Below are 27,500 nucleotides of genomic sequence, written 5' to 3' on the forward strand. Positions count from 1 at the left end.
TCCAATCGAGTTAGAGTGCAACAAACCATTCGGGCCACACCCGGATCTTTGTTCTTGCCCCGGGATTCCCATCAGGGGGGAGTCCTGCCATAAGGTCGGAGGAAATATGCCTTCTATAGAGGAAATTTTGTCTGTGTTACCGGTCCATAGCTGAACTTAGCCTCACAATTACCTATATAACAAAAGGGATTGAAGATAGTTCTCAATCTTTTCTTTTGGAAGTAGTTTGTGACCGATCATTTGCTTGACAGCAGTCAACTAGGGAGTTTTGCTGTAATGTCATTATCCACTAGAGAGTACTGGCTACTCTTATGTTTACTGGTCCCTAAACGGACATACCTGACCAACTCCCATTGGAGCGAAGCCAGGTGGAATACAGAGTTCACCACCCCTTCACAGAAACAGTTGCTTGCAACCGATTGCATGACTCGACAGTGATTGACTTGAAATGTTTACTTTCTAAGCAATCCCTCAGCCCTCTCAGTTGCTTTTTCATTTGAGAGTCAAATGTTCCTTCTTCTTGTCAATTGAACCTTCCAACCTTTCTAACCTCATTACAAACTATTGCCTCCCTCTGAATTAGTGGGCTCGTGGATGACTCGCTCCTCGTATAAGGCCACGACGAAACTACCTAGAGAACTTAGGTCCCCTCTGGAGCACCAAAAACACTTATCCACAACGAAAGGGTAAAGAAGAAAATATCCAAGAACATTACTTCATCTGACTTGTGCATCATCCAATGTGCTGATCCAAAGAAAGAACAGAAGGACTGTCCGTGTTCAAGCGCATATTGGATTTTGGATTTGCCTTAACCTTCACGAAGACTCGGATCTAATCCTGAAGGCAGCAGCCTAGTACAACATACACTTGCACTGCCCACTATGCACTTGAGTTTATTCATAGTTCTTTGGATATCCTTATCCTTGGTCTTGCGGTAGCTACCAAACAAGTTGTGTCATGAACCTAGCTCCAAAAAGGATCTTTTCTAAGATAGCTATAGTATTGCAATGAGGAGAGATAAGAATGTCGGGCATTTCTCCTCTTTTCTCTCCCCCTTCTTTTGGCGCAGCAGTTGTTCCATTATATGCTGGACCAGACGCTAGATGTAGGTAAGCTTCACAGCCGAGTAACTTTTCCTTACAGATAAGTTTTGCATTAAAGTAGCTCCTCCTTCCTCCCAGGGACGGGGAGGACAGGAAGTACAGTAATTTATACAAAGCCATTTCTCATAATGGCCATTCATTCAGACATCTTAACCGTATGGATATAAGATCTCCTACGTAGTCTATTAGTCTCCTGGTAGGGACCAGGCCTAACACCTGTGACATCATTTTCAGGTAGTTGAGAGGTTGACAGGAGTCATTACTTTTGCTGCTCCAAATTACATTGTCATTTCCTGCGTTAGTAAACCAGCTAGTTTTGGTATAGAGACTTGTTCCCTTCTTAATATGATTCTTTTATTAAGGGACAATGGCTTGTATTCATGTAGGAACAAATCGTAAACTTTTTAGAGTACACTATTCTATATTTTTCGTAACCATGAAAACCTGTGTTCTTTGAGTTTCACTGCCCACCTCAGCCATCCTGCAAGCCCAAGGTTAAGGTCAAAGTAAAGATTACTCTATGTGGCAAGTGGGTGGGGCCTATCCCCCACCCACCATCTCATGAAAATTTAAACAGTCACTTCACTGAAGTCATACTTGTATTAAAGGACTCAGGTTTGTGTTGTTAGGAAAAATACAAATTACCTTAGAAAATTCTTAATTAACCTCAATAAAAAGAATCTGCTTTGTTACATGGAAAGTGGCTCAGGCAGGAACAGCTAGATCCACCACATTTATTCAGAGAAAGTAAATTTGTTTTTTTCATCATAAAAGTAAAACTTTTCTTCAATAAAATAACACTCAATTCATTGTTAATATTAAAAAACGGTAATTTTACCAAAAAATTAGGATTTTATATTTTTACAAAATCATTAAATCAATGCATCTTGATTTTATTTTGTATAGTTCATGGAAGAATTATTTGCTAATTTTTAACCAACGGAGGGGGCCTTCATTAGACTTGTTAATGGAAGACATATTATCACTTTAAACATATTATCACTTTAATATCCATTAAGCAGTTACCATAAGTTTTTTTGGTGTTTTACTTTCATCACTATTATTAGTTGTACCTTTTATGGAAAATTTATAATTTTATATTGAGAGATTATTGTTTCCAATAATAGATTTGTCTTCCTCAATACAGGCAGTACTCAAAAAATTCCAGCTCATAAATATGTTCTGGCAGTTGGAAGTAGTGTATTTTATGCTATGTTTTATGGTGGACTTAAATCTGAAGAGGAAGTTCAAGTTCCTGATGTAGAACCGTCAGCCTTTCTTACTCTGTTAAGGTAAGACAGTATTAGTTGTTAATAATACCCTTTCTGTGATAGCTAATTACATTTGTTTGTGGTAAAGGTTAGGTTTTAATGACTAGGTTTTTCATTAATAGCATATAGAATTTTTAAAGCTAGTTCTAGATAATATGAATATCAGAATTGGATTTTTAAAGCAATAGAACCTTATTGATTTATATATTTTTAAACTTGAGCACTACCCTTATTTTGAAGTTGCATTTTTTAAATTTAAAAAGGTACCTGTATTGTGATGAGATACGTTTAGAGCCAGATACTGTGCTGGCAACACTTTATGCTGCTAAGAAGTACTTGGTCCCACACTTGGCACAACAGTGTGTTAAATTTCTGGAAGTTTCTCTCACTGCCCGCAATGCTTGTTTGCTGCTTTCTCAGTCTCGTCTCTTTGAAGAGCCAGAATTAATGACACGATGCTGGGAAGTTATTGATGCGCAGGTGAGGCTATTATTCTTTTTCATACATTAGAGGATATTTTGAACAAGGAATATGACTGAATAAAGAGAGATTATTTATTTATAATTAAGGGGTCTCTCATTTAGTGTACTGTATAATTAATTGACTTATCATTAATTCGTTGCAGAAGGCATATCACTTGTCAAAACTGGCTAATGCCAAGTCAAATTCCTCCATGATTAATGTAAAGGGTAATAATCCATTCCCTACATTCAGATAATTCATTTTCTATGAAGCCTTAAATGCATTATTTAAGTTTTATTTTAAATTGAGAGACTCATGATTATTTAAGTAAACTTCAAAATAAAACTGTAATTTAATGAAGTAAATTGAAGTTTACTTTCACTCTACCTATACTGAGAGGAGTTGATGACGTAAGAGGGTGGTGGTAAGGAAGATTAGGATTAGGAGAAAACCTCTCCAAACTATATAATATATTTATTATTGTAAACTTATCAAACCAACCATGACTGGCTTTAAACATTTGGCTACTATCAGCACTCATTTCGGGCCTGTTTTTCAACATATCAGCAAGCAGTTGCATTGCTTGTTGGCAATTGTTAGCATAAAAAATGCAATCAATTGTATACTAGTTCCATTTGGCTCTTACTTTACCTGTTTTAAGCTCATTAGATTTCTAATTTATTTTCTTTGTAGTTTGGCTTCGATTATTGACCTTCCTATTTATATATATACTATATATCTATTGATATCATTATATCGACATCTATCAATATCAATAAATCCAGAGTATATTTATCAATATATCTATATCGATAGTGATATGTCTATATCTATTGATATTGATATACCTATATAGGTATTCATACTTCTATATCTTGCTGTCCATCCATATATTGATACTGTATACTTATATCAATTTATCTCTATATGATAATATTTTGGGCTCAGCCATGTCGTCCTGATAGAAGGTTCCTTTAGGCCGCTTTCTAAGGGATATTTAGCTACAGTGATACTCCCAGAGAATTAACCATAGGTCTCCAGAATTCTAACTCCTGGCGCGAGTATCCTTAATATATCTTTAAGGATATCACATAAAATCAGGGGACATATTTTTTGATACGACACATAGCAATCCTCACCCCGAATAGATTTTACTCTCTGAGGGGAAGAGTGGCGAACGAAGGAGAGCCGTTATCAAGGTACCCGGTGGACCCCCTCCCTGTACTACTACGGCGCATTATTCCTTTGAACGTAGCCTTTAAGCACGGTGCTCTCCCACATTTCTCTCGGTGTTGTTACTGTTTTCAAGGAATATTATCATGCAATCTCCAGCATCTTCACCCTCTGGAAAGTTGAGTATTTAATCGTTCTTGTGTATAATTTTATAGCTCCCTTTTCACAGTTAAATTAACATAATTTAGGTGTGTTAAGAGGAGCACTACCATCTCTGGAGGCGGCCATTTTGAGACCGCTGCCGCACGCCATAAATGCAGTTATTTAGTTAGTAGTGAGATGCTCCCGGTATTTAACTATAAAGAATTTCTAGCTAGTTAGGCAAAATTATACTAGTGAAGATCGCATGTACACATATAATATTTCCTCTTCCAAATATAACATTTCTTTCGTATACGGTAGGGCCTCGGTGGTATCACTCGTAGCCGTGGTCCCCACTCAAGTTAGGCTAGCCTAACCCGTTTAGTATACGTTAGTAACGTTAATCCCATTGCTTAACCTCTAGTATCCTTTCTATTAATTCGGTCGGGGATATATATATATCCCCTAGAATTATTGTTATAATTTGATACGCTTCTCTTTTAGAGAAAAGAGGATAAACCCTTCTTTCCCCCTGAATTCCGCCATCCCAGGCGGCAACCCTATCTTCCGTCATCGCCAACGATTAGTTAACTCCGGCTTGACATGGATAGTCTTTTACTGTCGATCTTCTTTGCCGGCGAGTATCCCGGCTTTGAAGTATGACAGTAACTCAGGGTGTATTATCTTGTAGCCGATCGACAGAGGAATCGTTATTCCTCTGCCGCCTATGACGTTATCGGCAAAGGAAGCTAGGCTTCCCTAGTCTACAACCGAAAGTGAACATCATAATTGCCGCCTCCTTTCTCCCTTGTGAATTAGAAGACATGTCTCATGTCCGGCAATGTCACCAGCTATACTATGACTATACTGAATGAATATAAAGATCAATTGTACACTGAATAAAAAAACTTTATGATAAAAGTGGTCACCATGGTAGAGCCGACACCACCATGCAAGGTAATGTACTCGCCATGCTAGCCACTTTAACTAATGGATTGACAATAAAACTATTTTAAAGAAATAAAGGTCACACATGAAGATAAAAAGAATGACAGAAGGGTAACCTCTAGGAAATCCATCAGCCATCCTCAGCCCACAATTTAAGTCCACCCAACACATTTAAAAGAAAAACAAAAGGTTATGGCACTATGTAAGACTACTATGTTCTGTACTACAGTACAGTGTACATTGTGTCTTTATGTCAAATGTTTAATTAATGTTACTGTACAGTATATAGTAATATGTCAGTACCATTTATATATTAACCTTTTTCACAAATTTTTCGCCAACTGAATGGCAAAATTTTTTCTAGTGATACTCTACCCAGAGAAATATCAGGCAGAATGTTCAGGACAGTCATTAATTACTTACACTGTAATCCTAATTGGTAGTTTATGTGCCCACATAGTTTTTGCTAAGTATAATTTTTGTTTGGTAAATTAAATCTCATGATGTCTTGGTTAATTCCTTAATGCATTTCACAGTCACTTAGCAATATATTTTCTTAACTTCATGCAATCAGTACTTGAAATTTTTATTCTTTTAGAATTTAATATAAAAATATCAAATATCAGAATTAATATAATTTATATTTAAATAGTTTTCATATGTGATATGTAAGAAATGGTTTGACATTGAAGTAATGCATTCTGGATAAATATTTATTACTGAAGATAATAGAATAGTTTTAGTTATGCATTTTCTATATGAAAAGACTGTATTACTGAAAAATATAAAACATTTAATGCCTTACATAAATATTTCAGGCTGAAATGGCTCTCCAATCGGATGGTTTTGTGGACATAGACTTTCCCACCCTCACAAGTGTTCTGTCGAGGGAAACTTTGAATTGCCGTGAAATTGTACTGTTTGATGCAGCTTTATCCTGGGCAGAGGCAGAATGTGTTCGGCAAGAAATTGAGCAGTCTCCAGAAAATAAAAGAAAGGTAATGTAAAGTAAAAATAAAAATGAAATTATTAGTTATGGCTGAATAGTGGTATAGTAATTTGTTAACATTATCTGTAATTATTAAACTGATTCTTTCATCAAATGTAATATAACTAAGGATGTAAATACATTCACCTATTACTGTTTTCTTCTCAATACTAAGATATCAACTTAAAGTAGGGTGGCTTCAGAGAAAATATTTTTGTGTGCCATGTTCATACTTCAACTACTTCATTATGGTCTGCACAGAAAACTTCCACCCAATTAGCTACTCCATACACCTCCACAGAAGACTCAGCAGCAGCATTTTGAGCCACCTACTAACATTGTGCCCTATTCCTCTCATATTGCACATACTGTGCTGGATATCAAAACCCTTCCTATCTAGTAACTTTCATACCATCTATTCAACTTTTTCTGGGTGTTCTTTTTCTACTTCCTAATATTTCTAAGGTATAATTTTACTCTCTAACTAATTGTCTTCCACTCTGTTCATATGTCCAAAACATCTCAAATCATTTAAATCCATCCTTTCACATATTCTAATCTCTCTGCCACTTGTTTTACATATCTCAATTTCTCACCATTTATGTACATTTTATGCCACATATACAATACAAGCAGTTAATTTCAGCAGGTTTGAATTACGGTACATTTCTTTATTTGTATTCAGGATCCACACTTCACCTCCATGCTAAAAAGTTTGACCAACAATCACTTCATGGTTCCAGCTTAATTTCCATTAACAATTGAAGTCTTTTTCATAACACTTAGGCATCCTCCTTATGTCATTCTTTCTGTTACTCACCTTTTATTTTAAGGAATCTTACCCAAAATTAATATGCTTTATCCTTAATTGAAGGAAGAATTTGACCATAACCAAAGAAAAATTAATTTCCCACTTTGGCACAGTAGCCACCGCAGTGAGAGGTAAAGCTCCCATAATGCTACATTGCAACTACAGTACATAGCTTATATGGCCTTTCCCTACCATTTGAGTAAACATTTCATTTCTTTGCCTTTGAATACTTCAGTGAGATATTTTTTTGTCTCATATTTGAGTTTCTCTTTATGTGTACTTTGCAATAGTATCTTACTGAACAGACAGACATATAGAGATTGATGCCCTATGTTAATTTAGTTGTTATTATTAATATTATTATTATTATTATTATTATTATTATTATTATTATTATTATTATTATTATTATTGTTATTATTACTTGCTAAGCTACAACCCGAGTTAGAAAAGCAGGATGCTATAAGCCCAAGGGCTTCAACATGGAAAATAGCCCAATGAGGAAAAGAAACAAGAAAAAAGAAATATTTTAAGAAGAGTAACATTAAAATAAATATCTCCTATATAAACTATAGAAGTTTTAACAAAACAAGATGAAGAGAAATAAGATAGAATAGTGTGTCAGAGTGTACCCTCAAGCAAGAGAACTTTAACCCAAGACTGTGGAAGACCATGGTACAGAGGCTATGGCACTACCCAAGATTAGAGAACAATGGTTTGATTTTAGAGTGTCCTTTTCCTAGAAGAGCTGCTTACCATAGCTCAAAAGTCTCTTCTACCCTTACCAAGAGGAAAGTGGCCACTGAACAATTACAGTGCAGTAACCCCTTGGGTGAAGAATAATTGTTTGGTAATCTCAGTGTTGTCAGGTGTATGAGGACAGAGGAGAATATGTAAAGAGTAGGCCAGACTATTCGTTGTGTAAGTGGAGGCAAAGGGAAAATTAACCCTAACCAGAGAGGAGGATCTAATGTTATACTGTCTAGCCAGCCAAAAGACCCCATAACTCTCTAGCGGTATTATCTCAACAGGTGGCTGGTGCTCTGGCCAACTTACTACTAGTTTTAAAGATGAAGTGGCTAAATGTAACACATACAGTTAGGGAAAGATCAGACTTATTCACATGCTTCCTCTTCCCCTAATTTCCCTAATGACACCATTGTAACCACCCTCCCCCCTCAAGCTAAATGCTGGGAGTTACATCAGATTAGCTAGGGGGAAGTAGAGGTTAAATTATTTTTTCTAAAGATAAATTGGAGAATAATGATAAGAGATAATTCTGGTAACCAATTAAGGCCCTTGGAAACAATTTTCTAAAGGCTTTGTTTGTTCAATGAACAACTAGAACTCCTCCTTTTCTTTATAAAAACAACCATGGGAAAGTAGTAGGGAAATTTACCTCAAATCCACCTCCAATCTTAAAAGTCAAGGGTCAAAATATGGCACACCTCAGAAGCAAGCAATATATTTAAAGAATAATTTGCTATTGTATCACATAAATTGAAAAATGCTACTGGATAACAGTATTGAGTTAATGAAGAAAATTAGCTCCTAAACTTCACAACAAATAAGGAAGGATTTTATAACCTTCCATTTACTGATAGTTCAATGCCGCTTTAGTATCTTGTAAGGATACATCTCAAGGCCTTGATGAAATCCCCCAAGCTATATTAGTAAGTTTTGGTCAATACCAAAAAATGTGTTTTATTATTGATCAAATATAATGAGACAGCTACTTCCCAAGTAACAGAAAACTTATAATTTTAGCAATTTTAAAACCCTGTTAAGATATGTTTTTCAGCAGCCGGTTACCTGCTGTTGCTTTGATGTTATGTTTATGCAAAGTGATAGAAGAGATGACCAACCTAAGACTTTTGGTTCTCATAAAAAAAATATTAACTTATCACCAGCACAGTGTAGTTTTAAATAGAGGCATTCAGAAATGATGTAGTTATTTTCTTACAAGTCCCCAGTGAAACCTTTGCTTCCAAGCAACATCATATGACGATATAGTTTTATTTAGTAAAGGAATGTGGTACTGCTTAGAGATATTGGATTCTTAAAAATTTATAGTATTCTGGATTAAATGTGGAAATTGCCAAATGTCCTCGGGCCATTCATATTTTGTTATTTCCATCAGATTAAGGTAGGCAATATTTTGTCTGAAAGATGCTAAGAAGATGGAGTTCCTCAAGGTAGTGTATTCAGTGTGACCTAATTTTCCCTAGTAATAAATGGGTTATCATTCATATTTTTACATATAACCCATACGCTTCTTGTGGACAATGTGCCTAATCATTTGTAGAAAAAAGAGTGACCTTGGTAGAAAGAAATCTCCAATTTACAGCAGATAAAATTGGTAAATGGACAGATCTAAGTGGTTCTAGGTTCTATACTGTTGGTGTGGAAGTAACCAAGCTTTTAGCTTTCTGTATGGATAAAATGAGTTTATTTACATTCTCATATGTGGGCAAGGCTACCACCAACTGCTCCCACTAACTACACTCAATATAGAACAATAAACAATGGAAGAACTAATTGATTTATACAGTAATGCCTCACAACACGAAATTGGTTCTGTAATGGCTTTCGTAAAGTGATTTTTTTCGTCTTGTGACTTGCCTTTTACATGTAAATAGCCTAATTCGTTCCAGACCCAAAAAAACACAACTTAAAATGATTATAAAAAGAATACACCACTAAACTGTACTAAATGTATGAAAAGTACTGTATTTTGATCATTTGATAATAAATTAACCATTGGTAACCTGTAAAAGAAGTGTTTAATTAGAGCAAACAGTAAAAATACAATAACAATAAAGTGGAACCTTACCTTTGTAGTGAGGCGATGTCCGAGAGCAAAGTGCGGGGAGGTAGAGGAGGATGGAAAACAACGGAAATCGTTAACAAGTGGCAGAAAACGTAAACACTTTACATAACAGATGTATAAATGACAGAAAACATTAACACTTAATTTTAGGAAACACTTTACAAATGGTAGGAAATATTAACACAACTTTACGAAAAACTTAAAATAAAATTTCTTTTTTTTTTCCTTCTATTTTTTTTTTACTTTACGTTTTGTAAATTTAATTACGCTACATATTTTTCTTCATCACTGCCACTTTTCTTTCGTTTTTCATCTGGCGCTTGGTCTGCTTCTACCGAAGGCCTCTTTTTAAAATAATTGTTCAAAGAAGCTTGTTTCTGCCTGCTTCTTGATATTTTCCTGAAATGACTCGGGCAAACTTCATTACAGTACTCAAGCGCGCGACCTGTGAGAATTTTTTCTGGGTGTCTCTTTTCTACGAGAGCCACCATTTCAAAGTAGCCATCTAGACCCTCCTTAATTTCTGCTGTTGTCAGGCGGTCATCCTCCTCCCTCTGCTGTACTCTTCCTGAACGATGTTCACTCGCATGGCCTCCAACTCCTTCAGGTCTTCCGTTGTAAGTTCCTCTTGGTGCTCCTTGATAAGCTCATCAATGTCGGCCTCACCAACTTCCATACCCATGGACTTCCTGAGTGTAACGATCTTGGCAACTTAAGATTGAGTAACAGGTTCAGGATCATCAACATTTTCAGAATCGGCTTCAGCTTGGTCTGCGTCAAAGCCCTCTTAATCTTGTGCGGAGACGGCATCAAGCCACAGCTTCTTCCAAGCAGAGTTCAAGGTGCACATCAAAACCTCGTGCCAAGCTTGATCAATGATTTTGAGGTATATGAGAATATCAAAATGCTCCTTCCAAAATTGATGAAGGGTGAGGTTTGTGCTCTCAATGATTTCGAAACATCTCTTGAAAGAGATATTTTGCATAAAGCTTCATGAAGTTTGAAATCACTTGCTGGTCCATGGGCTGGAGGAGAGGGGTGGTGTTCGGTGGAAGATGAAGAACTTTGATGAAGAAACATTCTGCTACAATATGTCATCGAGGGCAGGAGGGTGAGCAGGGACATTGTCCAGCACCAGCAGGCCTTCCATAGGGAGGCACTTCTCTTCCAAATACTTTTTCACAATTGGGCCAAAACAAATATTTATCCACTCAATGAACAATTGTCTTGTTACCCAGGCTTTTCCATTAGCCCTCCACAATACATTTAGATTTTCCTTAGTGACTTTGGGGGTCTTGAAGGCTCAAGGAGTATTGAAGTGATACACCAGCAGGGGCTTCACCTTGCAATCCCCACTGGCATTTGCACAGAGTGCAAGGGTAAGCCTGTCCTTCATAGGCTTATGACCAGGCAGCCTCTTTTCTTCTGCCGTGATGTACATTCGACAAGGTATTTTTTTCCAAAAAGCCCAGTCTCGTTGCAATTAAAAACTTGTTGGGAACTGTAGCCTTCCTGGACAGTCAATTCGTTGAACGTCTTAACAAACGCTTCGGCCGCTTTCGTGTCCGAGCTTGCAGGCTCCCCATGATGCACCACCAAATGAATGCCTGAGCGTATCTTAAATTTTTCAAACCACCTACGAGAAGCCTTGAACTCTGGGGGTTCCTGCTTCGATGATCCTTCTCCTACGTCGGCTTTGGCCTGAGCATGCATAAGATCACCGAAAATGGTGCTGGCTTTCTGGCAGATTATCGCTTCGGTGACAGTGTCTCTAGCCATTTCTTTGTCCTTTTTCCAGACAAGCAGCAGTCTCTCCATCTCATCGTGGACTTGGCTCTTCTTACTGGAGAAAACAAGTCACGCCCTTAGGTGTTGCTGCTTTGATAGCTTCCTGGTTCAGGATCGTTCCTATCGTAGAGGGATTTCGGCCATATTCCTTCGCGAGCACACTTAACTGTATGCCAGCCTTGTATTTCTTGATTATTTCCATCTTCATCTCCATGGAAAGCATCATCCTCTTTCTTTCCCTTGACATCAGCGACTTTCTTGGGACCCATGGCTAATGATGTAACGTAATATCACACACGATACAGTACTGTATGCCTTTTAAGATATTAGGTGTGACTCTCGACAGCAAATTTACTTTTGAGAAACACATTAGGCCTGTGTCTTCTTCAATTGCACAGAAAATTGGCTTATTGAGAAACTCTTTCAAGAATTTTGGTGATCAATCTATTTTGAAGAAGTGTTTTAATTCCTTCATTTTACCCTGTTTCGAGTATTGGTCTCCTGTCTGGTCTTCAGCGGCTGATTCTCATCTTAATTTGTTGGACAGGAACTTATGGTCTATTAAGTTTCTTATTCCTTATCTAGATATTAATCTCTGGTACTGTCGTTCAATTAGTTCATTATGCATGTTGCATTAGATTTTTTTCATAACTGACCATCCTTTATATTCTGATTTTCCCGTACAGTTCCATCCCGTTAGTGATACTAGGTATGCAGTTGATTTTAATAGTCAGGCCCTCTCCATCATGAGGCTCAATATTACACAGTACTCTAGAAGTTTTATTGTAGCTGTGACCAAGTTGTGGAATGATTTTCCTAGTAGTTGAATCAGTAGAACTTCAAAAGTTCAAGCTCGCTGCAAATGTTTTTATGTTGAACAAGCTTATATAAGTCCCTTTATACTTTATATATCAAATATCTGTTTTAATGTTAATGTTTTTAAAATATTTTATTTGATTTTCATTACTTCCTATATCATTTATTTATTTCCTTATTTCCTTTCCTCACTGGGCTATTTTTCCCTGTTGAAGGCCTTGGGCTTATAGCATCTTGCTTTTCCAACTAGGGTTTTAGCTTAGCTAGTAATAATAATAATAATAATAATAATGATAATAATACTGTAAATAAAAAGATGCATAGCCTAATAAGTGATTGATAATACTATAATATGAAACAAACAAAAAATAATCCTTTACCCTATTCGCTAAAACAGGTTAGGGTCAAACACAGATGTCCATTATCTAGATTATAACATTTGACTAACAATAAAAATTCATTACCATGTATTTCCACGCATAAGACGACACTTATACCCTAAAATTCACCCCTGAGAATTGGGGGTTGTCTTATACAACCAATATGACAATCACACTTTGAATTCCAATGGATGTTTATTGGTAGGGTCCCCTAGGCCTCGTTACGATAACTGATAATAAAGGTAACCAAACTATATTTACCTTTTATATTGGCATAAGTTCAAGATAAATAACCCATTTGAGGAAATATTCCATAATGACAATGAAATCAGCTGTTATCTATGCGAGACAGCTGAAAAAATGTAAACATCAGGTTATGGTTGTATTCTCAGCAACCATAATCTTTCTCTTTCTTTAACCTTCTGATCATTTTAATGGTATCGTTAATAACAGTACAGGGGGTCCTTGACTGACGACGTTGATTCGTTCTTAAGACGCGGTGTAACCCAAATTTCAGTGTAAGTTGGAACATCATAAATAAATTACCCTATACGTACTGTACTGTAGTGTAAAGTATTGTACTATAATAAAATGTAACAAATGACATAAAAAAAAGTATTAGATGAAGAGAAAACAATTCCTTACCACATGAATTAAAGTAAATATTAATAGAAAAAAAGAACAATTCTTTATCTTATTCATATGGTTGGCTTGCACACTGAAAGGGATGTAGCAAGGGACGGAGAGACAGGTTTATTGTGGAGAGGAAGTTGCAGAAGATGCTGGAGAAACTGGGGCTGGTGAGTCAGGATTCTTTGGAAGTGAGACAGAAGACGGTGGAGAAGCTGGGGCAGGTGAGTCTGGAAGTGAGGCAGAACCTACAGAAGGTGGTGAAGCTGGAGTAGTAGAGGCAGCTGAGGTAGACGGTAGAGGCTCTGTAGCAATAGAGGCAGCCGAGGTAGACGGTAGAGGCAGCTGATGTAGAGGGTGCAGGTCTCTCTACTTTCTTAGAAAATCGCTCCAGGTTAGACTGGACAGACAGGATCCTCTACTCATCCAAGATCTCCTTGTAACTCTACAGTAAATCCATGATGCCTCTGGAAACCCTAGTGAACCTTTCCATGTTAGGATCCTGAACCTTAAAAGTTGCCAATGCTTGCTGTATCCCAGCAAAACCTTTTGACAACCCCTGCCTTGTGAAAGCCTTAAGCTCTGGGGTTTGGGGTTTCTTCTTCTTCCTCTATGATCTGCTTCTACAGTTGTATCAAGTCCCCAGCTGATAACTCCTCTCCATGAGATTCCAGAAGCTCTGTAACATCATCAACCTCCATATCCAGATCGATCTCCTTACTCAGGGCAACAATGTTCTTAATAACATGGTCGACTGTGTCCTCAAACCCATGGAAATCATTCACAATTTGAGGACATAGTTTCCTCCAAACACCATTCATGTTTGTGATCTTCCATCTCCTCTCAGGAATCAGCAATGTTCTTCACAGCATCAAGGATGTTGTAGGACCTCCAAAAGTCCTTCAGAGTCAAGTCCTTTTTTGTTTCAGTTGCCTGTAATGCCATAGCAATTGTCCTTCAGAGGAAGTAGGCCTTGAACGAAACAACCACTCCTTGGTCCATAGGCTGTAAAAGGGCTGTGGTATTGGGTGGAAGGTAAACCAACTTGACATTAGGGTGAAAGTCTCCCAGCTGGGCAGGCTCCAGGGGCATTGTCCAGCACTAGCAACACCTTTGAAGGGATACCCTTTTTGATGCAATACCACTCCACACTGGGCACAAAATGGTTGATAAACCAGTCCTCAAACATTACAAGTGTCACCCATGCCTTCCAAATGTCTGGGAGTTGACTCTTCCAAATGCCCTTGAGTGCCCTTGGATTTTCAGCTTGATACACCAGCAATGGCTTCAGTTTGAAGTCGCCAGCAGCATTTCCCCCACAAAGTGAAGTTAACCTCTCCTTGCTAGCTTTATGACCGTGTGCTGACTTCTCCTCCTTTGCGATGTATGTGCGGTTAGGCGTACGCTTCCAAAATAAACCTGTCTCATCCACGTTGAACACTTTATAAGCAGAATAACCCCCCTCCTTAATTATCTCAGCCAACGCTTTAGGAAATTCACTTGCTGCTTTCTCATCCCCACTAGCAGCTTCACCTTGTAGTTTAAGGTTATGGTAATTGGCCCGAGCCTTAAATCGCATAAACCAACCCCTACTAGCCAAAAACTCTTCACTTTCACGTTCTTCCCCCCTTTCTTTTTTCAACCCTTTAAGCAATCTTTTTGCCTTCTCCTGAATCACCATAAGGCTCACCGGAATATGCCGTTGATTTTGATCTTCCAACTGAAGCACCAATAATCTTTCCATTTCAATAATTAAACCACTATGCTGCTTGGTTATCACTGTTGATTTCATAGGAACAGATCCTTTCACATGTTCAATGATGCGCTCCTTATCCTTAAGAATGGTAGCCATGGTCGAACAACTAAGGCCAAGCGACCGGCCAATGTTCGTTGGCTTTCCACCGTTTTTAGATCGCTTAATAATGTTTAATTTCACTCTCATGATGATGGCCTTTGTTTTCTTTGATGCACTACCATCAGAAGAATCTGCCTTGCGCTTTGGAGCCATAACGAATAGCAAAAAGTTAAAAAAAGCGATGACACACGTGAGAGAGAGAACCGGCGTACACAACCAAAATGGCGTATCACGGAAACCGAAGGACGGGACTGACACCGTCTTCCTCGCCCACAATTGAAACAAAGCGTATTCATCCGCTGCGTTCTAGAAACTAGTTCGCAATTGTTTACGTCGCTTACGATGCTAACGACGTAAGACGGAACGACGCTTAATATTTTTTATATTTTTATGGGGCGCATTCATAACCTTGAAACAGCGTAAGTCGGGACTGTTGTAACCCTAGGACTCCCTGTAATAAAATTTAGATTAGCATATTTATTTTTCATTATAAATCTACCATTATTCAAATTATCCTCATTCTTTCTCCAATTTCACACCATCTTCTCTTTCACATTATACTGTCATTAGCGATTTTTCAATATTAAACTTACCCGATGATCATGTAGCTGTCAACTCTGTTGCCCGACAGAAATCTACGGTCGGGATACGCCAGCGATCGCTATACAGGTGGGGGTGTACACAACAGCGCCATCTGTGAGTAGGTACTCAAGTACTTCTTGTCAACAAGAACTCAATTTTTCCTCTGTCGTGCCACCGGCAAGACCTACTAATACGCCGTCCCTAACTGGATTTGTTTTCACAACTTTTTGGTGAAGTACACTTTTCCAGTTTTGAGCTTTCGCTATGCAGGGGTTTTATCTTCATTTCAAAACTTGAACTCGTTTTGGATAGATTTAATTATGGTGACGAAGAGAGTATGGACTCTCTTTCACTTTTAAATGGCCGACCCTTCCCTTAGACGGAAGTGTTGGTGTCGAAGAGAGTATAGACTCTCTTTCACTTTTTATGACCGACCCTTCCCTTAGACGGAAGTGTATTTAGGTTTTTGGTAATTTTGCTTAACAAAGTTATAGATTTAGTTTATATCTCTCCGCCATTTATAGGCCTCTTCGATTAACTTTCCATTTATTATAAACTTATAAAACTTAAATTTTATGTTTGTTTATATGCGACCTTTCCTAATAGTAGGCGGTCCTTACTTGGAACCGAAGTTAATTAACATTGAGCCCGTCATATCGTATTTCCTGTTAAGAATTTATGCTATTTTAATTTTAATGTTTTTGAAAGAATTTCTTTGATAATCTCGTACTGTTTTCAAAGATGAACTAACGTTTAGTTTAGTCTCCGCAGTTGTTGACGTTCAGAACGTTCAACATGCGCTCTATCGTTACGATAGAGAGAGAGTATTTCACGGTTTCACGTTGCAGTAAGAGTAAACCGATTCTAGCGTTTCGTTCATTCTTTCTTAGCTTAAATGGTTTTAATTCTAATAAAGGAACTTTTTATTTGGGAAACCTTTCAGTTTTTTTTTTTTTTTTTTTCCTTTAACAAATAATATGTTTTAACGATATATAATTGGGCTCATCTCTCAGGTTCTAAGTCAAGAGAGAGAGAGAGAGAGAGAGATAGAGACGGAGGGAGAGAGAGGAGAATAAACGTTTCGTTCAAGCGGGTAACGTTGTTCTCGTTTTTTTACTCTTCTCCCTAGTCGCTATAGGGGAAGAAGGTAAAACGTTTCTAGAGTTTTATTCTTGTTCCCAGGCTTTATGCGGTGAGAGATTTTAAACGTAGTTTATTTGATCTAGTGTTTAGTCTCTTTTCCAGCCACTGAATTCTTTATCTTTCATTATGTTTTTCTGTTACATTGTAAAACTGTTTTCGCAATTACTACCTTTTAATGAAGGATAGGATTGCGTGTTTCAGGTACAAATCACTTAAAGTTTCGAGTTCAGTGAAATAAGTGCAAACAGAAAATCAAAAGTGATAAAGTGATATGCGCAAAGTGTTACAGTGTTGCGTTCGAGGGTTTGTTTGTTCGTGCCAGTTGTTCACCTTGTCCGATACCTCTTACAAGCTCCCAAGCCCAGGGGAGAAGTAATGTCGAAGGACTTATGGGTTCCACAGGTCTTGATCGACGAACAAACGTTTCCCTCCGTGGTTTCGGGTGTATCTACACACGTTGCCGACGTGATCACCCCACCCACACAAAGACGAGAGAGCCCATTTATTCCTCGTCTGCGGAAGAGGTTTCTCGCAGAAACCATGGACCAAATCTTGCAACTTTTAAGTGCAAGTCGGTCCCTTCCGCGCAAGTCCAACGGCCTAGGTGTAGCCACTGGGTCAGTTCGGACTCGCTGCAGTACGACAACTGCACACCTCCCAAGAGAGGCAAGGTGGTACCGCAACAGGCAGTAACTCCGTCTGTTGCCGCACCAGCCGTTTTAGACCCTCAGTCACAACGGACAGTAGCTCCGTTTGTTGTTGTCTTTCATAGACCCTAGTGGTCCATGCTGCAGACTATACAGTCTCAGCTTGCTCCTTCATGCAGGAGTATCGTGCTGAAAGGTTGACAATGCACCTGTTAACCTACAACCTGCCGAGGTTGTGCGCTCAGCAGATACTGCGGCTGCCTGCTCCCACACTCCACCTGTGAGAGCTCCACCACCGATGCGCAGTCCACCCTGCCAGACGCATGTTCTTGCTGCACCTTCTGTTAACATGCGTGAGCTACCGCATCAGCAGTGGGAAGGTTCTGTAGAGCTGCCGGGTTCCAGCACTATGCGGCATTCTCCGCAACCCATGCAGCATGCGCCGCATACCTTACAGCATGCTCGGCAGACCATGCAGCATGCGCCGCATACCTTACAGCATGCTCCGCATACCATACAGCATGCTCCACAACCCACCGCAGCCCCTCCCACACACCAGCCCTCTGCTTTTGTTGTTGCCAGCTCCCACTCTCCGACTGCGGAGAAGGTTGACGATGCACCCGTGGGCCTACACCTCCCACGGTTGTGCGCCCGGCATGGCTTCCTGCTCTCACACTCTTGTTGTGAGAGCTCCTTCACCCATGCACAGTCAACCCTGCCAGATGTATGATGACTCCCACACACAGAGCACTCCGTTGCCGTGCGTGAGCTACCACAAGCTGCCGTGTTTTGACACGGTGTGTCAGCCTCCGCAACACACTGTGGTTACCGCCACTCGCCCGCAGCTAACTAGTCAGTCAGGAGTTGAGGCTTCCCCACACAACTTTGGTTGTTGCCAACTCACAGACTGTCAAACAGTTACATGACGTTGCCTTCTGGTCTGCTACTTATACACCAGTGCTGTATGTCCTCACGCTCCTGTTGTGGTTGACAGTTCAGTTTTTGACAGTTCACAGACTGTCAAGCAGTTTCATAACGTTGCCTTCTGGTCTGCTGCTTTTGCACCAGTGAAACCCTCACTGAGAGAACCTAGCTTTTCTCGGATATGGTTCCTGTAGATGAGAAAGTGCTGTTCTCCCTCCTTCTGATATTCCCTTGAGGACTCTGTCATTTGGAGAAGAGCCTTAAGCTGCTTAGCCTCCTATGGACTTTAATTTAAGCATAACATGCTTCCAGGGAGGGTAAATGGTTCCGCTTCAGTCGCTAACCCCGTCTGTTGCCACACCTGCTCCCATAGACCTTGGGCTTTGTTGCAAGACATGCAGTCCAAGCTTAGTCCTTGATAGAGGATTTTTTACGGAGAAGAACCTTCTTGCCAACGACCTTCCTACCGGTTGGTTGTACGCCCTTTTGACGCTGAGGTATCCTACTCACGTCCGCCAGTTGAGATGGTTCCTCCACCGGTGCGACCCAGTGTGGGTTGCCAATCGCACGTTGACGTTAAGCTACTCGCGGAGGTGGTTGTGGACGTTCAGTGTGTCACTGGGAAGACGTTCAACAACCAGCAGAGGTGACTTGTTGTGACGCAGTGCGGCAACCTCAGCAACCCGATAAGGGGTTGTCTGTACTACCCAGACAGTCTAGACAGTTTCGGGTTGTCGCTGTACTTCCTCGCATCCCCATGGTTGGCAGTTCACAGACTGTGCAGCAGTACCATGATCTTGTGTCCGGCTCAGTCACGCATCCACCAGTGCGACCGGATTCAGCGAGTCAGACGTTGCCCACTCCGTTGCCGTTTCCTCATCAGTTTCGGATGAGGAACCCTCTGATGAGAACATGGCTGAACAAGAAGATCAATCCCCAGCCCTGCTATCCATCCAGAAGATGCTGAAGAAGGAATACGGCCCTGTCAGGCTGTGGATGAGTCTGGTTAGGACTCTGTCATCCGTGGTTCAATTGGTGTCACTTGGAAGACTACACCTCCGTCCTCTTCGGTTTCATCTAGCTCTTCACTGGAAAAGGACAAGACGCTAGAAGCGGTCTCGATCCCGGTTTCCGGAAGATAAGTCTGGTCTAACCTGAGGAAAGGACTTTATCAACCTTTTATAGGGTCTTCCCCTGACTGTTCAGACTCCCAACCACGTTCTCTTCTCAGACGCATCGGACGTAGGCTGGGGTGCGACCTTAGGCGGTAGGGAATGCTCGGGATTATGGAACTCGAGTCAAAGGACAATGCATTTTAACTGCAAGAAGCTTCTGGCAGTACGTCTGACCTGGAAAAGCTTCAGGTCTCCCCTTCAAGACAAAGTAATGGAGGTCAACACGGACAACTCCCTGCTTTGATGTTCATCTCCTAGCAAGGAGGGACCTACTCTCTGACATGGTGCGAGTTCGCTAGTGACCTCCTCTCCTGTTCAACAGGTCTAGACTTTTCACTAGTAACAATTTCTTCCAAGGCAACTTGAATGTCTTAGCAGTTTGTCTCAGTAGGAAGGGACAATAATTCCAACATATTGGACCCTCCACAGAGATGTATGCAAGAGACTTTGGGTCACCTGGGGCCAGCCAACCATAGATCTCTTCGCAACCTCGATGTCCAAGAGGCTCTCAATACTTTGCTCACCTATCCCGGACCCAGCAGTGGTTCTTTTAGATGCCTTTCTACTAGATTAGTCTCATCTAGATCTATATGCATTCCCTCCGTTCTAGATTGTCAACAAGGTACTGCAGAAGTTCGCCTCTCACGATGGGACAAAGTTAACACTAGTTGCTTCCCTCTGGCCCGCGAGAGAATAACTTACCGAGGTACTTCGATGGCTAGTAGACGTTCCCAGAACTCTTCCCCTAAGGGTGGACCTGCTACGTCTGCCACGCGTAAGAAGGTACTCCAAGGCCTCCACGCTCTTCGTCTCACTGCCTTCAGAGTATCGAGAGACTCTCGAGAACTAGAGGTTTTTTCGAAGGAGGCATCCAGAGCGATTGTTAGAGCAAGGAGAACATCCACCCTTAGAGTCTACCAATCGAAGTGGGAAATCTTCCTAAACTGGTGCAAGTCAGTATCCGTATCCTCGACCAGTACCTCTGTAACTCATATAGCTGACTTCCTCTTATATCTGAGGAAAGAGCGATCTCTTTCAGCTCCCCTTTCAAGGGTTACAGAAGCATGTTGGCATCAGTCTTCCGTCACAGAGGCTTAGATCTTTCCAACAATAAAGATCTACAGGACCTCCTTAAGTCTTTTGAGACCACGAAGGAGCGTCGTTTGGTTACACCTGGTTGGAATTTAGACGTGGTTCTAAGATTCCTTATGTTAGACAGGTTCGAACCACTTCAATCAGCCTCCCTGAAAGATCTCACCTTTAAGACTCTTTTCCTGATATGCTTAACCACAGCTAAAAGAGTCAGTGAGATTCATGCCTTCAGCAAGAACATCGGATTTTCATCCGAAACGGCTACATGTTCTACATCTTGGTTTTCTAGCCAAACACGAGCTGCCTTCTCGGCCTTGACCAATATCGTTCGTTATTCCAAACTTATCGTATGGTTGGAAATGAACTAGAAAGAGTATTATGTCCTGTAAGAGCTCTTAAGTTCTATTTTAAAAACCTTTACGAGGCCCGTCTGAAGCTTTATGGTGTTCAGTTAAGAATTCATCTTTGCCTATGTCAGAGAATTCTTTATCCTATTACAGTGATACCTCGGTACTCGACCATAATCCGTTCGAGATCCGTGTTCGACCTCCGATTTGTTCGAGTACCGAATTTTTTTTCCCCATAAGAAATAATGGTATATATTCTATTCCGTTCCCAAGCACTCGAACAGGCCCAAAATATTAATAAAACGTGTACCTAAACAACAATAATTATCTAAATGTGTATGAAATTGGTCAGAAAATCCTATAAAACAATTTTAAACCATTTACTGTACTAAAATAAAACAATTTTAAACCATTTTCTGTACTGTAGTGAACATACCTTTGAGCAGCGGTTCGATGGCATACAGGGATGGATGTGGAGAGGATGGAAGGGGGAGGTTACTGCTTGGAAGGAGAGTCCCCTTCCATGATGTGGCGGGGTAGTTCTCCTTCAGGAGTTGTTTCTCTCTCCAATGAAAGGGTGGGCAGATCTATTTCAGGGGTTTCTTCTCTTCTTTGTCTCTTCTTTGGAGGAGAAACAGGCTTTGATGTAGCAGCTTTCTTTTCTTTTGTGAAAAACTGGTCTATTGTTAATTGTTTCTTCCTCCTCTGCAGTATTCTTCGAAAATGATACATGACACTATCATTAAACATATGCACTGCCCGGTTTGCTACTGCAATTTCTGGGTGGTATTTTTCAGCAAAAGCCTGCACATCTGCCCACTTGGAACAAATTTCATTGATGAGAGAACTTGGAACATCCTCCCTTACCTCATCCTCTTCTGAAGATTCCTGCTCCACAATCAGATCCTGCTGCTGTTGTTGTTGCAGGTGCAACAATTCCTCCACAGTCAACTCGGTAGAATGGCTTTCTACAAGCTCATCAATATCATCCTTGTCGACCTCAAGCCCCAAACTCCTGCCCATGACAACAATTTCCTCAACGACATCAGTGTCATCAGAAATTACAGGGGTAGCAGTGCTTGGACCCGCCTCTGGTTGGAAACCTTCAAACTCCCTCTCTGTGACACATGATGGCCACAGCTTACGCCAGGCAGAGTTCAATGTCCTATAGGTCACACCTCGCCAAGCTTGGTCAATCATGTTAACAGAGTTGAGGATGCTGAAGTGTTCCTTCCAGAATTCCTTTAGGGTCAACTTCGTGTCACTGGTCACTTCAAAACACTTTCTGAAAAGGGCCTTGGTATAGAGTTTTTTGAAGTTTGAAATGACCTGTTGGTCCATGGGCTGGAGTATGGGAGTAGTATTGGGGGGCAAGAATTTGATTTTGATAAAGCTGTATTCTTCTTTCAAGTCATCCTCGAGACCTGGAGGATGTGCAGGAGCATTGTCCATAACCAGAAGACATTTCATTGGCAAGCTCTTTTCAATGAGGTAAGCCTTAACCTGGGGGGCAAACACTTCGTTTATCCACTCAGTAAAGAATTGTCTTGTGACCCAAGATTTAGTGTTCGAGCGCCACATAACTGGTAGTGCACTTTTACAAATATTATTTCGTTTGAACACCCGGGGGTTGTCCGAGTGGTACACTAACAAGGGTTTGATCTTGCAATCGCCACTTGCATTTGCACACAGCAACAATGTTAGCCTATCTTTCATTGGCTTGTGACCTGGCATCTTCGTCTCGTCCTTGGTAATGTACGTATTGGCTGGCATTTTCTTCCAAAATAACCCAGTCTCATCACAATTAAAGACTTGTTGTGCGATCAAATTTTGTTCATTTATGTACCGATCGAATTCCCCCACGTATTTATCGGCTGCAATTTGATCCGAACTAGCTGCCTCCCCATGCCTAGTAACACGATGAATACCTGTTCTATTACGAAACTTTTCAAACCAACCCCTGCTCGCTTTAAATGTAAATGAATCACTTTCACTGGTACTCGGACTTTTCTTCACTAATTCTTCATAGATATGCAACGCTTTTTCACAAATGAACGCTTCACTAACACTTTCCCCGGCCAACTGTTTTTCTTTAATAAATATTAAAAGCAACTTTTCCATCTCCTCAATCACTTGTGGCCTTTGCTTAGTTACCGCCGTAACTCCCGTTGCAACATTCGCCTTCTTAATCATTTCTTTATGCTTTAAAAACGTAGAAATGGTCGACTTCGCCATTCCGTATTCTACCGCTAAATCGGACACTCGTACACCATTCTCATATTTCGCTATAATTTCCTTCTTCAACTCGATCGTTGTTCGCACTGTTTTCCTCTTCTCCTTCCCCTTAACACTCATTACTTTCTTGGGACTCATTATGAAAGCTAAAAAAGCAATTAAAAGCACTGAAAATCACTAAATCACAACGAATGCTGATCGCGCGTTGTCTGAGTGACGCTCTCGAGAGAACTGATGCTTCCCGAACAAGCGAGAGTGGCCGAGATGGCGCGATCATCACAAAGCCCATGCGGTCGTCACGTGTTCGGCTGGTCGAGTACCGAATTTTTGGTCGAGCACCGCAGCAAAAATTTCTCGAAAATTTTGGTCGAACTCCGAATTGTTCGAGTATAGAGTCGTTCGACTACCGAGGTATCACTGTATTTTCAGACTGTTAATACGAGAAGCTCATTCCCTTCTGAATGAGGAAGACCAAGCTTGGCTGAAGGTAAGGACACACGAAGTTAGAGCTATCACAACTTCCGTGACCTTTTAATAAAATAGATCTCTGCAAAATATTTTCGACGCAACCTTTTGGAAAAGCTAGTCAGTGTTCGCGTCTTTTATCTTAAGAATGTCCAGTCTCTTTACGAGAACTGCTACACTCTGGGACCATTCGTAGCAACGAGTGCAGTAGTGGTGGGGGCTCCACCACTACAATTCCCTAATTCCAGAACCTTTTTAATCTTTCTCTTGAAATATTTCTGGGTTGTCCGGAAGGCTAAGAAGCCTTCCGCATCCTGGTTGATTTGGCGGGTGGTCAAATTCTTTCTTGAGAAGCGCCTAGATTAGAGGTTGTGATGAGGTCCTTTAGTATGGGTTGCAGCCCTTCATACTTCAGCACCTAGGAGTCGCTCAGCATCCTAAGAGGATCGCTAGGCTCAGTAAGGAAGACGTACTTAAAAAGGCAGAGTAATGGTTCAAGTCGACTTCCTTACCAGGTACTTATTTATTTTATGTTTGTTATTTTGAATAACGGCTAAAATAAGATTCGGGATACTTAGCTTCTTTGTTAACATGTATGCTGGTCGCCACCCACCACCCTGGGTGTGAATCAGCTACATGATCATCGGGTAAGTTTAATATTGAAAAATGTTATTTTCATTAGTAAAATAAATTTTTGAATATACTTACCCGATGATCATGAATTTAAGGACCCGCCCTTCCTCCCCATAGAGAACCAGTGGACCGAGGAGAAAATTGAGTTCTTGTTGACAAGAAGTACTTGAGTACCTACTCACAGATGGCGCTGTTGTGTACACCCCCACCTGTATAGCGATCGCTGGCGTATCCCGACCGTAGATTTCTGTCGGGCAACAGAGTTGACAGCTACATGATCATCGGGTAAGTATATTCAAAAATTTATTTTACTAACGAAAATAACATAATTTCTTTTTGTTGATTAAAGGCTATGTGACGTATAGGAATTTTTAGGGATATGGAAAATAAAGTATTTGTAATAACATCATCTTTACTAAAAGTTCATAGTATCATTAGTTATCACTTGGGTGTGTAAATGCGTTCGTTTGTCCATTATGAACGGCGATGAAACGTAAGCAAAACAATGTTTACTATTTTAGGTGGCGTTTTAAGAAAACATGATATAAAATCACTCATTTCATTTATTTTGAATTCTATAAGGATAAAGTAGGTAAAACAACATTGATAATAACTTTATTACATAACCAATATGTTGGTAAAGTATATGTTGGTGGAAAAGCTAACCGGTACACAGATTTGTAAATGTGTTTGTTTGCTTGTCAAGATCAGTGATGGAATGTAACCAAAGCAAGGGTTTTGGAATTAGGTGGCATGTTTAACAAAATCATGATATAAAATTGTCTTTTATTAAATTTATTTTGGAATTCTAAGTATACAGTAAAAGTTATCCTATACACTGATGGTTTTATAATTCACCAGTTGTCTTATACAGCTGATTATGACCTAAATTCATTAAGTTTACCCTAATTTTCGACCGTCTTATCCGAAGGCTTTTTGTGGGCGGAAATATACGGTAGTTTTTTATCTTAAGATAGCATTAGATGATGAAACAATGATGTACTGTAATATCGACATTGTAAAAGAGTAGCAATTGCAACAGAAATGTCAACATGTCTCCTATTTAATGTGATATTTGTTAGATTAAGTAGTGTCGTGAGGAAGAAAAGATTATATTTGAAATTACTGTTTCTGATATGGCTTTGTGTGGCTTGAGGGACTTTCCATAAAATGAATATTAACTGCAACATTTTTTTTTTTGTTATTGAAGTGGACATTCCTTGAATCCTTACACAATAAACTCAACTGAGAAAAAATTACTAGACATGTAAAGTATAGGTTTTGCAGTTTCATACTGAGATTGATTGTGATTATTTTGAAAGTTTTGTATAATTTGGATTTCAGTTCCACTAATTATACAGTAATCAAGTGTTTTATTGTAATTAAGAAATTCTTTCACATTTTATTATTAATTTTTTAATTGATGTAATGTAAAAAGATTTGAATCTACTGTACAGTTGTTGCAGCACATTGTTTTTTATAAAATGTTTTTTTTTTTATGATTGTGTATAAATTATAATTTTTCCTATAATGACAGGTGTTAGGATCTGCTTTAAATCTCATACGCATACCTTGTATGGAATTGGGAGAGTTTGCGAATGGAGCAGCCCAATCGGGAATTCTTTCTCTGCAAGAAACAACTGATCTCTTTCTTCATTTCACTGCCAGAAACAAGCCCTCTGTTACCTATCCGGTCAAACCCAGACAAGGATTGAAAAAACAGATATGTCACAGGTAAGTCTTAGAATTAGACAGAAATTTTTAGAGAGGCTAAAGTGTATGTTTAAATATTTCATCATTCGTTAATATGGTATTTTATTAATTTTGGAATGGCTTTTTCTGTACTTACTCAATGCAAATTTTAATGTTGAAAAATAGCAACATTCTTACCTGCTTTCCATGTTATGTATAAGCAATACCTATTAGTATTGATATTTAAATAATTATGCTATGATCTCTCTCTAATTATATTTATACATATATACATACATATTTGTATACAGTAATCCTTCGGCTATTTTGACCGTTCCCCCCCCCCCTACGATATCTGAAAAACCACGAAGTATATACATTATAGAAATCTACAGTATATTTTTTTCATTATATTTTGAATTTTTCATATTTTTTACTTTAAAAATGTAATCTTTGGTAAACCCTCATAACACTTGCAAACCTGTTATACACTCTTAAAATACCTTTTAAGAAAAAACTTAGTTGTACTGTAGACATCCTTACATATATGAAAATGAAAAAACTAAAATCTGAATACTCAATACCATACATAATGCTTGGCCAGGCTATACCTTTGACCAAACTAAATGTCTATTTACCCTAGCCAAAAGTACAGCTGTATTTAGAATAAACAGAATATTATTAATACTGATTTATTCCTATGCTTATACAAACTTCTGGGTCATTTATAAGGGTCACTCCTAATCTCATTTTCTCTACGACCAGACAATCAAAGGAAAAAGGGGTTTAATTGCATCACACTATGGTTGCTAAACAACCATAATGCATAGCAGTGCAGGGCGCCAACGCATAACATTATTCACTACACTCCTGGTCGTGAAGTTAAGAGAACGTATCCTTACTTCCTCTACAATCTAGACTTTTGCTTTTACCGCCCATGCCCCTATAGTGTTTAGGGCTTGTGCCTTGTGTATTTCTATTATTCACTGTCACTTGCTTTATTATTAATTATCTGTGAGTTATGAGTGAGTGCTTCTTGGCTAGCGAGCCTCTTAGCATGGGTTCATGCTCCAGCCGTGACGGTTGTCCTTGTGGAATCACCATGTGAGTAATGTAGGGAGTAGTCGTTTTCCCGCTGGGAGAGATATCGTTCTTGTCGTAGGAAACTTCAATGAGATTGCTCTCCTTCATCTTCTTCCAACTGTGGTATGAAACAAATGTTCGTTTCTATGACGAAGGTTATCCCCTGGTACTCTGTGTCAAGAACCCACTGTGGCTCCTGAAGGACGATGGCCATCATAATTGTAATTGTGTTGTTGTTGATTATGTACATAAGCTTGAGTCAGTACTTGTAGCGGATAACTTTGCT

The 27,500-nt window shown here is 39.5% G+C and overlaps 1 protein-coding gene across 5 annotated transcripts in view; it reads left to right on the top strand.

Annotated features, from left to right (window-relative positions):
* Positions 1-27,500, top strand: part of LOC137643943 (BTB/POZ domain-containing protein 6-B-like) — a 198,488-nt gene that overhangs the window by 122,518 nt on the left and 48,470 nt on the right. For all 5 annotated transcript variants that reach the window (XM_068376717.1, XM_068376713.1, XM_068376715.1 and 2 more), the window contains 4 exons: positions 2,251-2,395; positions 2,638-2,854; positions 5,917-6,096; positions 25,977-26,173. In XM_068376717.1, coding sequence (XP_068232818.1) covers positions 2,251-2,395; positions 2,638-2,854; positions 5,917-6,096; positions 25,977-26,173 — 739 coding nt within the window. The remainder of the gene's footprint in view (positions 1-2,250; positions 2,396-2,637; positions 2,855-5,916; positions 6,097-25,976; positions 26,174-27,500) is intronic.

The sequence above is a fragment of the Palaemon carinicauda genome, chromosome 7, assembly GCF_036898095.1.
Source record: "Palaemon carinicauda isolate YSFRI2023 chromosome 7, ASM3689809v2, whole genome shotgun sequence".
NCBI classification, from domain to species: Eukaryota; Metazoa; Arthropoda; class Malacostraca; order Decapoda; family Palaemonidae; genus Palaemon; species Palaemon carinicauda.